The sequence below is a fragment of the Lynx canadensis genome, chromosome A2 (genome assembly GCF_007474595.2).
Source record: "Lynx canadensis isolate LIC74 chromosome A2, mLynCan4.pri.v2, whole genome shotgun sequence".
NCBI lineage: Eukaryota > Metazoa > Chordata > Mammalia > Carnivora > Felidae > Lynx > Lynx canadensis.
This window is the reverse complement of record NC_044304.2, coordinates 580876-593456: the sequence shown is the minus strand read 5'-3', so window position 1 is coordinate 593456 and position 12581 is coordinate 580876. Positions and strand designations below refer to the sequence as shown.

General features: G+C 63.9%; 1 protein-coding gene across 2 annotated transcripts in view; it reads right to left on the bottom strand.

The window, feature by feature from the left end:
• Window positions 1-6: 6 nt before the first annotated feature.
• Window positions 7-12581, bottom strand: part of STK11 (serine/threonine kinase 11) — a 13908-nt gene continuing 1333 nt past the window's right edge. The window contains exons 1-7 of one of the 2 annotated variants that reach the window (XM_030336253.1): window positions 7197-8318; window positions 5145-5280; window positions 4584-4667; window positions 3325-3414; window positions 2492-2624; window positions 2267-2403; window positions 7-1213 (exon numbers count right to left, since the gene is read on the bottom strand). In XM_030336253.1, coding sequence (XP_030192113.1) covers window positions 901-1213; window positions 2267-2403; window positions 2492-2624; window positions 3325-3414; window positions 4584-4667; window positions 5145-5280; window positions 7197-7227 — 924 coding nt within the window. In that variant the 5' untranslated portion in view covers window positions 7228-8318 and the 3' untranslated portion in view covers window positions 7-900. Of the gene's footprint in view, window positions 1214-2266; window positions 2404-2491; window positions 2625-3324; window positions 3415-4583; window positions 4668-5144; window positions 5281-7196; window positions 8319-12581 lie in introns of those variants that run through there. The other variant, XM_030336247.1, reaches the window with a different exon arrangement.

The following is a 12581-nucleotide window of genomic DNA, read 5'->3' as shown; positions in this document are numbered from 1 at the left end:
CTGGGCGCACTCGAGGACAAGGAGGGTGGACATCACAACCCTCCTCCAGAGTGCCCAGGAGCTTCCAGGGAGAACCGGGGGCGGGGGGTGGGGTGGGGGGAGAAGGCCAGGTCTGAGCAGCAGGCGGGCTGGGCCACAGCGCGCACCGGGAACAGGGCAGAGCTGCTTCCCCTGTTCCCAGAACACCCTGGGCTGCGTGCTCAGCCGCCTTCGCCTTCGCGGGTCCTGGGGTGGCTGTCCGGGCAGGGCCCCAGAGGGAGGGGGGCGCCGCGCAGGCTGCCCAGCGCTTGGAGTTCGGCCGCTGCAGCCCCAGCCTCAGCCCCAGCCTTGTTTCATCTTAACGGAAACGTGAGCGCCGGCCTGCCTCAGTTATCGGGAAACTCTCAAGAGCACGTGAAGTAACGTGAATCTACTCCTTCAACTGAAGTCACAGGAGGTCTAGAAACTGAACATCCACCGCGAGCCCAGCGTAAAGTCAGTTACACGCCTAAGGACTACAGGCAGGGACAGACTCCGAGGCGCTGTCTCGGTGACAGCTCTTAGGTACCACTCACACCTGAGGGGGTGCTCGGGAGGAGCCAGATCATCACCCACCGGGCCCTGAAAACAAACATCCAGGAACCCCAGGAGGCCAGCTGTGGCAGCCCCGCCCCTTGCGGGGCGGAGGGGAGGTGCCACCCCGGCCAGGGCCCTGCGTCGGACGCACAGCGCCCCCTGCTGCACAGCCTGGGACACGCAGCAGGAAGAAACCAGCGGGGGGGGGGGGGGGGGGCTAGGGGGCCAGAAGAGGGTGGAACCAAGGCCCCAAGCAGGCAGTAGGGCCCAAGGAAGTCAGCAATGCCCCTCCCAGCCTCAGCCTCAGCCTCAGCCTCCAGAGCTGATCCTGCCAGCCACTCTCCACTAACTGGGCCCATTCCTTGGGTGGGGTGGGGGACAGGCCGGGCACGTGGGGCGTGGGGCTGCAGAGATGAAACCCAGCTCTCCAGAGGCCAGTGGTCTGTAGAAAACCCCCAGGACCCCCAACACCCGCTGGCAGCCCGTTCCCGACACCTCCAGCCCCACAGGTGCCGTCCCGAGGGCCTCACCTCTCAGCAAGTCCGAGAGCGGGGGGCCGCAGTCACCCGGGATCGTGTAGTCTCCCTTCCCGATGTTCTCAAACAACTTGTAGATGTTGTCCCCCTCGAATGGGTACAGGCCTGTCGTGATGTTATAGCTTCGCCCCCAAGGGGAAGGAGAGAGGCCCGGTCAGTTGGGGCCTCTCCTGCAGCCCCAGCCTGGGACCAGCCTGGCACAGGAGCCTTAAACCACCCTCACCTGTAGGGCCTCACACTGGGTGACGGGAATGCTCTGGAATAGGTGGTGGTGGCGGCGGCAGCACCACTCTGAAAACACCAGAAACCACTGCACTGGACCCCTTAAAAGGGTGGCTCTGACAGCGCAGGAGTGATCTCTCAACAAAATAAAACGAAACAGGGGAGCCCGGGGGGCTCAGTCGTTTAAAGGTCCCACTCCTGATTTTGGCTCAGGTCGTGGTCTCACGGTTCGGGGGACTGAGCGCCGTGTCAGGCTTTGCACTGACAGTGGGGGCCTGCTTGGGACTCGCTCTTTCCCTCTCTCTCTCTCTCTCTCTCCCTCTGCCCCTCTGCTCTCACTCCCTCAAAAACAGATAAATACTTAAAAAACAAAAATAAAACGAAATGAAGCACCCATGTCGGCCGACAGCCGCCCTGCAAGAGGCAGGAGGGAAGGTTCTGGAAAGTTAGGGCCTGCCCTCTGTGGCAGGCACCACGCTGACCGCTGCTCACGCAGAAGTGCTCGGGGATGTGCCCCGAGGGACGGACGAGCAGAACTGGGGGACACGGTCTGAGACTCCTCCGGGGTGACGGCGTAGAGTCAGGACAGAAACACTTGCTTCGAGACAACAGCAGTGGCCCTGGGGTGTGAACCGGGGCAAACGTACCAGTACGAGCCCTCACGACCGAGGAGGAAGGCCCGGCCGTGTGCACCCCCACACGGTTAATCCCAAGGACCCCACAAGGCGGGGAGCGGCCCCCTCTGCTCCTACCCACAGGGGGCTTCTCATCTCGGCACCACGGTTTCTCTGGCACTCTGGCCACCCGGCACAGCCCGGGAACGGTGTCTGGGGGACACGCTAGGAGGGGCGGTTCTAGAGGCCTGAAGCCCAAACAGGCCTGAGTCCTTGGTGGGCACAGGAGGGGCCCCTGGCGGGGGTGAAGCAGGGGGCCCGAGGCCCACGGGCACTTACAGAGTAACCCCAGCCGACCAGATGTCCACCTTAAAGCCAGAGAAGGTGTCCAGGCCGTTGGCGATCTCAGGGGGCTGGAACGCTGGGGAGCCCTGGCTCGTCCGGCACGTGTCGTCCTCGGCAAAGGGGTGCAGGGCCTGCAGCATCGCCAGGTGGACCTCAGGGAGCAGCCCCCGCGGGAGCGCCCCCTCCCGCCCCCCGGGGCGCTAAGGGAGGCGCACCAACCTCGGCCACACCCAGGTCGGAGATCTTGAGGGTGCCGCCCGTGGTGAGCAGCAGGTTGCCTGGCTTGATGTCCTTGTGCACAATGCCCTGGCTGTGCAGGTACTCCAGGCCGTCCACCAGCTGGCAGAAGTACCTGGGGGGACATGACTTCTGTGACCTGCCCCACCAGGAACCTCGATCCTGCCCCCCGGGTCCCCCTCGGCACCGGGAGTGACCCCGCGGCACCAGAGACATCGGGGCCGCGCAAACAGAAAGGACAGGGCAGGTGGCCCAGCAGGGAACCAGAGGGACGCTGACCAATCTGAGCCATTCCTGGTCCCACCTGGGGAAGGCAAGGAGGGCTCCCTGGCCCCCGCTGCCGCCCCACTCCAGGCAGCCCTTCTCTGCACTCCCCATCGGCCCGAGGGCCGTGCTGTGTCCCCACAATCACTCTGCCTGGACGTGACCACATGGCCCTAAAGGGGCCCCTTGGGGCCAGGGACCCAGGCTCACTCTGCCAGCTTCCCGTTCCCTCACGACACAGGCCGGCAGCGGGGCTGGAGCGGTGTGACTCCCCAGGAGGGCCAGCTGACCCGTGGCAGTTCGGGTCACTGTCCTCGGCCTTTCAAGGACCAGGAGGTCCCAGAGTCTCAGGCAGCAAGCCCACCAGGGTCGGCAGACACAGCCGCTGGGCCGGGCAGGCTGCAAACTGGGCCCCCGAAGCTGAGCTTTAAAACACACTGGAGCGTTCATCTCACTGGTGATCAGAAAAACTCGTCTGAACGCGGGACGGTCCCGAGTGTGGGTGACCCCACGGGAGGGGGGAGCCACGGGCCCCCGCGGCAAGCACTCACCCGTGGGCCTGGCACACGGGGAAGCGCTTCTCGGGCACGCTGTCCAGCATCTCCTGCATGCCGCACACGCAGTACTCCATCACCATATACGTGCGGGGCTAAGGAAACCATGGGCTGACAGGGACCCCCCACCCCAGGCAGGGCCTGCCCCCTGGGAACAGCCAGCCAGACGCTCGCGGGAAGGGTTTGGGGGAGAAGACCGCAACCGCGCCTGATGGCCGCATCAACAGAGACAAGCGGTAGTGCGCCGAGACCACGACAAAGACCAGAGAGATTACAGAGCCCGTAGGGCGCCTCTGCCCCTCCGCTGACCTCCCCAGGGTCAACTTGTAGAGGTCTGTGGTCGCCTAGTCTGGGCTCAGTCCTCCGGCCCACGAGAAGCTCTCAACACCCTGAGGGGCTCCCGCCTCACCCCTAGCCCCACAGGAAGCCCCACACCAAGAGGAGACAAAGCTTGCAGGGCAGGAGGGAGGGGCGGGGTGGGCAGAGGGGAGGGAAGCCTGGGGGCCGTCAGGCCAGGCCGGAAGCGGCTGTGTCTCAGGCCAGCAGGAGAGAAGGTCGAGGCCCCCGCCACATCTCCCCCAGAGGTGGCCCTGAGTGCACCATGCTGGAGAGGAGCCACGTGCTGGAAAGCCCACCACTCTGTGCCCAGCAAGTCAGTGACAGACGCCTTTGTGGAAAGACATCAGTCCCTTGGCTAGACCTGAGCCCCGCCCCCCCCCCCCCCCCCGCCCCCTAGAGCTGGAGCCGGCGGGGGCCACACCGCTCTGAAGACACAGGGCCCGCCCCCAGAGAGAAAAGGGCAGAGCCAAGGACCGTCCCAGTGAAGTGCCCCTGCAGTGACACTCCCCGCCCCACCCCACGTTCTACCCTAAACAGAGCGGCCGTGCAGGGCAAGGTGCGGCCGGAATGCCAGACGCAAGGAGAGCGCCCTCCACGAGGCCCCCCGGACTTAGGGGTGGGGCCTGGGACCCTGTACTCCCAGCCCAGGGCACAGGGCGAAGGGAGGGCACAGCACCCACACAAGCGAAGATCGGAAGACACCCTGCGGACCTGGCAGGCGGCACTAGCCGGACAAGGCCGCCCTCGGGCTGGTGCTGCCTCGGCAGCCCCCCGGGGTTTGCCAGCCCACCACCCAGGGTCACCGAGGGAGGTTTGGGGTCCCCAGGCCCTACCACTCGGCTCGACCCTGCAGCCCTGACCCGACCCTGCAGCCCTGACCCGGCGCTCGCAGAGGGGCCGGGCTACCAGAAGGATATATTTTTTGCTTCTCTTCATTGTACAACACGTCCACCAGCTGGATGACGTTTTTGTGCCGCAACCTCCTCAGAAGTTGGATTTCCCTGAAGACACAAAACAGAGGCGTCAGCGGAGCCGCCAGCGAGAACGGCTCAGAACACCCTGCTCCCCGCTCCGCTCGCTCGGGAAGGAGAGCGCTTGCCCTGGGGGCGCCGTGCAGGGGTGCAGGGGCCGCAGGCTCTGAGGCGGCAGTGAGCAGCCACCACGTGCAGGAGCCGGGGCTCGGTTACACGGCAAGGCCAGGCTGTGACTGTCCCCGCCGCCCCGCATCCCTTCCGCGCCTCTTGGTGGGGACGAAGCCCCAGGCGGTGCGCCACGGCTGGAACGTGCCCGCAAGGCCCCCTTGCTCTCCCTGGCGCCCCGCAGCCCCTGGGGAAGGGCAGAGAGCCCAGGAGACCTCCGCGGCTCCCGTCCGGGCACAGGCCCCACCAGAGTGGACGCCACGGCCCACCCGGTGCCACGCACACCCCCAGCCCGTGCCCAGTGCTGCCCGCTCTGCGGACGGCCCCCCGACGCCTCACCTCTCCGGGGTCTGAACAGGGGAGGGGCCCTCACAGCTGGCAGGTACGGGGGGAGCGGTCGGCAGCCCCTCGGGAGGCCGCCGGCCAGCAGCCGAACCCACGGTGCCACTCCAGGTGCGTGCCGTGCCCGCGAGAACTGAAAACACGTCCACACAGAAGGCTGCACCTGCCTGGCCAGGGCGGCGCCGGCCACACAAACCTCCAAGCTGGAACCACCCCAGTGCCCACCACACACGCGTATGTCCGCAGACGACTGTGCCCACCGCGCACGCGCACGCCCCCCCCCACCCCCAGGCGCATCCACCGCGCACGCGCACATCGCTCAGCCGCGAGCAGGAGCGAGGCGCCCACCCCCGCCACCCCCAGGACGGACCCCAGACACACGACGCTCAGGGAGGGAACCCGACACGAGAGGCCACGCGGGGTGTGAGTCCACGTGTGTGAAACGTCCAGAACGGGCCCGTCCACGGACAGGAGGGGGGCTCGTGGGGGCCGGGGGCTGGGGGAGGGGCAGGGAGTGACTGCTGATGGGGGCCTTTAGGTTGCTTTAGGGTTGCTCCAGGGATGACGAACTAGATAAGCGCCTGGCGGGTGCCCATCCCCACGAATACATTAAATGCCATCAAACCGTACGGAAAGTCTAGGAAGTCCTCGGCAGAAAGCTCAGGCATGGGCTGGAGAGCCCACCGTCCTCACAGACCCAGGCCCCGCCGCCACCTCCAGGGGGCCTCTCCTGACAATCCCCCCCTCCCCAGGGCAGGTCCTCTGCGGTGTGATGCCTGGAACCACCCAGGGCCCTGGACTCGCGTGTGTGCACAGCCCCGCACCCCAGACCGGAGACCCCAGACCCAGAGGCCATCGGCTCACAGAACAAAGCACAGGCTTGCAGGCACTTCCCCCACAAACTCACCGACCAAACCCTGTCCCCACGTCCCCACCCCCCGCAGAGTTCTGGGCTCAAGGAGATTTCTACCCTCGTTTTCCTGTTTTTCCACAGTATCCCTATCCGTCTGACTACTGAGGCCCAGGATGCTGCCCATGTAGAAATACACACACTGAGTGGGAGGGAGAGGGGGTGAAAAGCAGAAGCCGGGCGGCCCTGCTTGTACCCTCTGAGCCCTGGGGACTTACTCTGCCGTCCCTCACGAGCAGAGATCAGAATCCCTTTTTATGCCCCCAAATAATTAACGCAGGGTGTCTCCCCCTCGGCACTTCTAACATTCCGGGCAGGTCGCTCTCGAGTGGGGGCGTCCTGGGCCCTAGTTCAGTAGTATCCCCGCCTCCCCCCGCCCCCCACCCCGGCCACTCCTGACAGCCACAGATGTCCCCAGACAGGGCCCACTGTCCTCCGGGGGTGGGCGGTGTCAGGTGAGGGACGGTGCCCTGCTGTAAAGGATCAAGGTCCGTGACGAGCAGGAGCGGAACCTCAGGCCACCCCTATCCTCGCCTCTGAGCCCCTCTGGGCCAGCACAGGGCATCCCCTGGAACTCAGGCCTCATCTCCCTCCCTCAGCCCTTCCTCCACCTCCGCCCCCCTCAAACCATCCCACTCCCCTGCCTGCCCCAGCCCTGCTCCGTGTGTCCAGAGGGACTCTCCGCCCACTGGCCCATCACCCTCCATTTCTACCCAACAGGCACGGGGTGGCAGCAAATACCCATTTATGGGGGGGCGGCCGACCATCAGCCCCCAGCCACCAGCACAGCGGTGCGCGGCCCGGGAGACAACCGTGCCAAAACGGGAAGGATGTGCAGTCTTGTCTACACCTGCACAAAACCCCACTGGCAGGACACACGCCAGCAGACCCCTCTGGGGTCACCGCCAGGTGCTGCCTGGACTCCTGTCAAGGGGTCGGCAGCCCAGGTGGATTTAGCCAAAGGGGCAGGAGTGAGACAGCCCCAGAGGAGAAGGGCATCTGTGCACGGCGGGAGCGAAGTTCGCAAGCCCTGCGTGCCCGGTGGGGACCGACGGGGTCAGCCCCAGAGACAGACCCCGACTCCTCCAAGCTCTCGCTTCCCGGGACCGCACACAGCACTGGGAACAATCAGCACAGACCACGGCACCGGAATGAGATTCTCCAACACATCGGGATATCTCCGGTCAGCTGCCTTCACTACAGCCTGGTGAGTCAAATGCTTCCTCGACCTGTCCGTGCCACCCTCTTGGCCCTGGAAACTTCCTCAGGGCCCTCTTCATCCAAAGAGATCGCTTCAGGTACCTGCAACGTAACTAAAATGCATGTGTTAATGGGGCACCTGGCTGGATCGGCCGGTGGAGTGTGTGACCCTTGATCTCAAGGTTGTGAGTTTGAGCCCCATGTTGGGTGTGGCGCCTACTTAAAAATAAATAAAATAAAAATAAAACCCATGTGTTGAGACCGGGAGGCCTTTCCTTCATCCAGCCAAATGGCGGCCACCTGTAGGGGATGTGGGGCAGCAGGACCGCAGCATCTACAGCAGAGCTCCACGCAGAGGCAGGGGGACGGAGCCTGGGACCGCACTTCTAATCCCACACTGAGAGTCAAGGGGCCCCGGGAAAGCCCACCCCGGGTCCTCACTGATAGGAAGGCGAGCCCCCTGCTCTGCATTGTCCTTGCGTGCCTCCCCCCCACCCACTGCCATCAGGAAGAAACGACCACCCAATGTCCATCCTCTACAAGATGGTCACAGCACCAGCTCTGAACCAAACCAGAGGGCAGCACCCTTGCCTCTGCAGTGAAACAGCTCAACGCTCCTACTCCGACGTCCAAAAAGTTTGTTCTTAAAAATAAAAGTCCACACTCTGACATAAACAGGCGGATCCACCGTGGGCATGCTGGGCCGTCCACTTGTTTGTTTGGTTCACTGTGATCAAAGCACCGTGAGTGAGCACTCGAGTCAGTCACCTTATCTCTACCAGGAAAGGACGGACACAATGTCAGGCAGTCCCCGAACGAAGGGGCAGTCCCCGAACACAGCTGGCAGCGGCCAGAGCTCCAGGACACAGAGTGCAGGAGGAGGGCACGCCAAGCCATCTGCCTGGGGACCCCCCGAGTGTCCTGGGGGTTCCTATCACCTTTGTACTTTCCGTGTCCCCTACAGGTTACATCGTGGGTCTAAACACAAGGAAAAACAATGTGTAAAGAAAAAGGAAAGGCGAGGAGCTCAGCCCGGATGCAGGAAATGGAGGCAGAGGAAGTGGTGCCTTCCGTCCCCCCCCCCCCCCCCGTCTCAGTGCCTGTGGTCACAACCCCCCCCCCCCCCCCCCGCTGCTGCCTGGGACCTGCCCAGGGTTGCTGCCCAACCCAAGTGGACTGCTTAGCCGACTTGTCGATTAACTGGAGGAAAAACCGAATGAGGGTCATAAAGCCATTCAAGCTTACAGAGAAATGGAGAGTCACCGCCTTCACGGTCACGTCGGCCCCAAACAAAACACACAGTGACAAACAGGCCCGCTGCCCTGAGAAGCACCGGCTCCATGCATCCCCGAGCGAGGCCCGCGCGTCACTGCCCGTCAGATGAGGAGGGGTCCGCTGGGCTCCGAGGGGCAGACCAGGGGCCACGGCAGCACTGGCAGAGGGACGCTGAGCAAGATCCCGTCACCTCTCAGCCCCGCTGTTGATGCTTCTGAACGCTGTCCCAGGAGGGAGACTGAAACAAGGGGAAGTTGCTCGTAGGACAGTACACACACGTCCCCAACAGCACGGCTCACAGGAGGCGTCAAGTGGACACGACCTGAACACCCCACTGGCAGGTAAGTGGACAAACATGACGCGGTCGATCTGTACACGTGCACGTCCCTCAGCTGCAAGCAGGAGCGAGAGGCGCCCCCCCCCCCCCGCCGCCTCGCGGACGGACCCCGAACACGCGACGCTCAGGGAGGGAACCCGACACGAGAGGCCACACAGGGCGTGAGTCCACGTGTGTGAAACGTTCAGAGCAGGCTCGTCCACGGACAGGAAGGGGCTCGTGGGGGCTGGAGGAGGGGAGGAAGATGGCTGATGGGGACCGGGTTGCTTTCGGGGAGGCGGACCGTTCCCCCAGCCACGCAGCGTTGAGGGTTTCACAATCCGTGTAAGTATTCAATGCCACCGAATCACACCTTGTCGCCACCAATGTCGGTATGTGAGTTCCGCGTCAATAAAGCTGTTCGAATAAACTGCAGTCCGGCCGCATGGTGGGCCCAGAATAAAGGGCGGCTCTGCCAGCGTCCCGTACACTGTGAGGCCTGGCTCACGACCTACCGCCCCAAGCTCCCACATTTCAGAACAAGCCCCGCACCAGGGAAGGAGCGGACATCCAGGGAGGACGCCAGGACGGTCCCTGTGAGTGGCGGTGGACGGACCGCGCCCTCCCGAGGCCACCTCTGGCAGCCAGCCAGCCCGGGGTTAAAGTGGAACCCTTCCCGACACGGGGCGGGGCGCCCCAGCAGACGCTGGGACCTTGCCGAGGCCACCTGGGACAAGAGCAGGAGCCGACAAAGTCCAGGGCTCTGATCCTGGACACACTACCATCCCAACCATTCCCCACCCAGATCCAACTATTTGCCAATCACCGCGAGGCGGCCCAGCCTGGACGCCGGCGCCTGCCTGCGCCCGGAGCAGCCGCCCCCGTGCCGAGGACCCGCTGCTCCTGGGGCTCACTCGGGATACAGCAGCTGGCTGGACGAGACTGGCTGCGGAGCTGGGGGACCGGCAGTCGGGACACAGCCTGTCAGAGGCACACACGCTCCCTTTGACCCCAAGACTCCACTTGTGGTGACGTGCCCTTCCAGCACCCTTGCGCTTATCACGGCACGTGGCGAGAAGTAACTCGCCAACGCAGCAGACCGAGCCACCAGCACAAGGTGGGTCAGACCCGGCCACGGAGCCCTGCCGCCCCAACTAGACCACCACCGAGACGCGTAGTGGAGGCCCGGCGACTGGCAGGGGTCCGAGAGCCACAGCCTGAGGGGCAGAGTGACCACCCCGTGACTTTATATGCCGACTTTGTATGCCGGTAGGCAGCGAGTGAATTTCATGATCCCAAACATCTGATGGAAAAAAGCCCACAAAGAACATTTTGTGGCGCATGCGACTCTCCGGAAAGTGAGTTGCGGCGTCTGTCGTGGTCGTGGGCACGGCCAGTCAGCCGCGCACCTGCCGCCCGCAGCTGCCTTCCCGCGGCTCCGGCGCGGATGCACGGCGGTGCGCAGCCCAGGAGACAACCGTGTCAAAACGGGAAGGGTGAGCAGCCTCGTCTACACCTGCACAAAACCCCACTGGCAGGACACACACCAGCAGATCTCGCCGGCTGCCCCCAGAGAAGCGGGAGAGACGGAGACCCCACCAAATACCCTCTTCCCAGCTTTTACAGGTTCAATCCCTGTGATTTACTGCCCGTTAGAAAAACAAGACCACTTTCTTCCTAAAAGCGATCAGGGTATATAAAAAGTGCTTGAACAGGTTTAAAGAAAAAACACAAAAAAAGACTTGATGAGGTCACAAGTGCCTCTTTCCTACTTGATGCTTTCTGAAACTTTCTCGCTCTATAAAAAGAACCTGCTAGTTTCTAGAAGCAGGAAGCAGAGAGGGGCAAGTGCAGACCCCAGGCGGCCTTCCTGGGAGGAAGCCACATGACGGGAGGGCCGCCCTGGGCCACCCCCACCAGCTTTACCACAGGCATCATTCTTTAGGCAAACGGCTTCTGACCCACACTGGGACTCCAGAGGCTTGTCTGGACGGCTCCGGACACTTCACTCGGAGAAGAGCTATTGGGGTTTATTAAGCCTCTCAAAGACAAAGGAGCCTTTTTTCCCCGCAGCCGGCTGGCAGCATGGCCGGCCAAGGAGTACAGACTTCCCCATGCAAGGACACCCCTTTCCTTCCCCTGAGAGCCGGGCCCTGAGCTGACGAAACGGGCACTGGCACAGGGCCCCACAGCTGGGACACCTTATGCGAACGGCCAAGCCAGCTGGGGACCCCGAGCCACTCCACCTCCCTGGCCTCGGTTTCCCCTCAGGTTCTTCTCAGGGACGCTGCGGGACCGAGCCCCTTGCAGCCCCAACACGGCACGCTCACGTGTCTCCACAAGCTCTTGGGGCCCTGACTGGCCATTCAGGAGTGCGGAGACTGGGACGCCGGGCTCAGCAAACCGCCCCCCCCCCCATCAGGTTCTGGTCGTTCGTGTCTCCCACAAGTACAAGGGAGCTCTCGGAGGTGGTGGAACGCCCTCTAACTTGACCTTGGGTGTGTGCATTCGTCAGGACTCACACTGCGTCTGGCGGACAAGTGTCTCTACGACACCTGCACCGTGCCTCAGCAGAGCGGGCACTCGCCCACCGCAGCACCACCCCTGTGTCCCAGCAGGGGTCCGCGGAGTCCTGCTGCCACCAGGAGCCCCAGGACAGTCAGCAGAGCGGGCGTGGGGGACTCTCGCCACGGAGCAGTTGGTGCCAGAACGCAGCCCAGGCCCTTGAGAGGGACTCTGGGAACCTGAGGGTGCTGTTCCCAAGAGGCTGGGGGGGCCACAGCGGCACGGAGTCCAGTGGCCAGCCCCAGGGATGCTCCGTGGACCCGTGCCGCCTCCAAGCAGGAGAGCTCAGCCACGGGCGGGCCCTGTTCCCCAGACACATCAGGGGATGAGGAGAGGAGATTGGAGAGGGGCTGTGCCAGGAGTGGGATCCAAGAAGCAGGAGCTCGAGTGCAGCCCCACACCCCGCAGGAGTGCCGGCAGGCTGAGGCCACGCAACCCCCAGGTGTTTCTGGCTTAACGAGAAAACACCTAGAAGGCAGCCGTTGAATGGGGATTCCTGACTCAGGGGTGAGGGGTCGCTTGGACCTCAGGAGGGTGCCGGTGGGCCCCCCCCCCGCCTCAGTCTCCCCCCGCATGCAGGTGGCCCCTGTCCAACCGCATGTCACAGGTAAGAGACTGGCACAGAGAACTAGGGCATCTGGCCATCCCTTCTCCACGTCCACAGGCCGGGGCATGAGGACCAGAAGAAGGCCTCATCGATATACAGCCCGCCCTGCCTCTGGACCACACTGTCCAGAGGCCGGGCACCAACACAGGAGCCAGTCCGGTCTCTGTCCTCAGCCCATCCACAATTTCACCACACCCAGACCTGGGCCGGCCCGGGGCAAGTGAACACAGCTCAGCTTCTGCGTGAGAGCAGGCTGGGCCAGGAAGGGGGAGGTGAAAGCGGACAGAGGAGCAGCACTTTCCAGGATGGGCCTGGCGGGAGGGCCGACACCGGGACGTCCAAGGTCGTCAGTCAGTCCTGCCACCTGGCCCGTTAGATAAACCCCTTCTTGGAAACCGGAGGCTGGGAGGAGCACGAGCCCAGGCAGGGTGGGGTCCCAGGGGCTGGCAGCCGACAAGAGGGGCACCTCCTCCTGAAACCAGCAAGAGGGATGGAGACACGGCTCCCACCATCTGTGGGGAGCCTCCTGCATGCAGACTCCGAGACCTCTGCAAAGCCCAA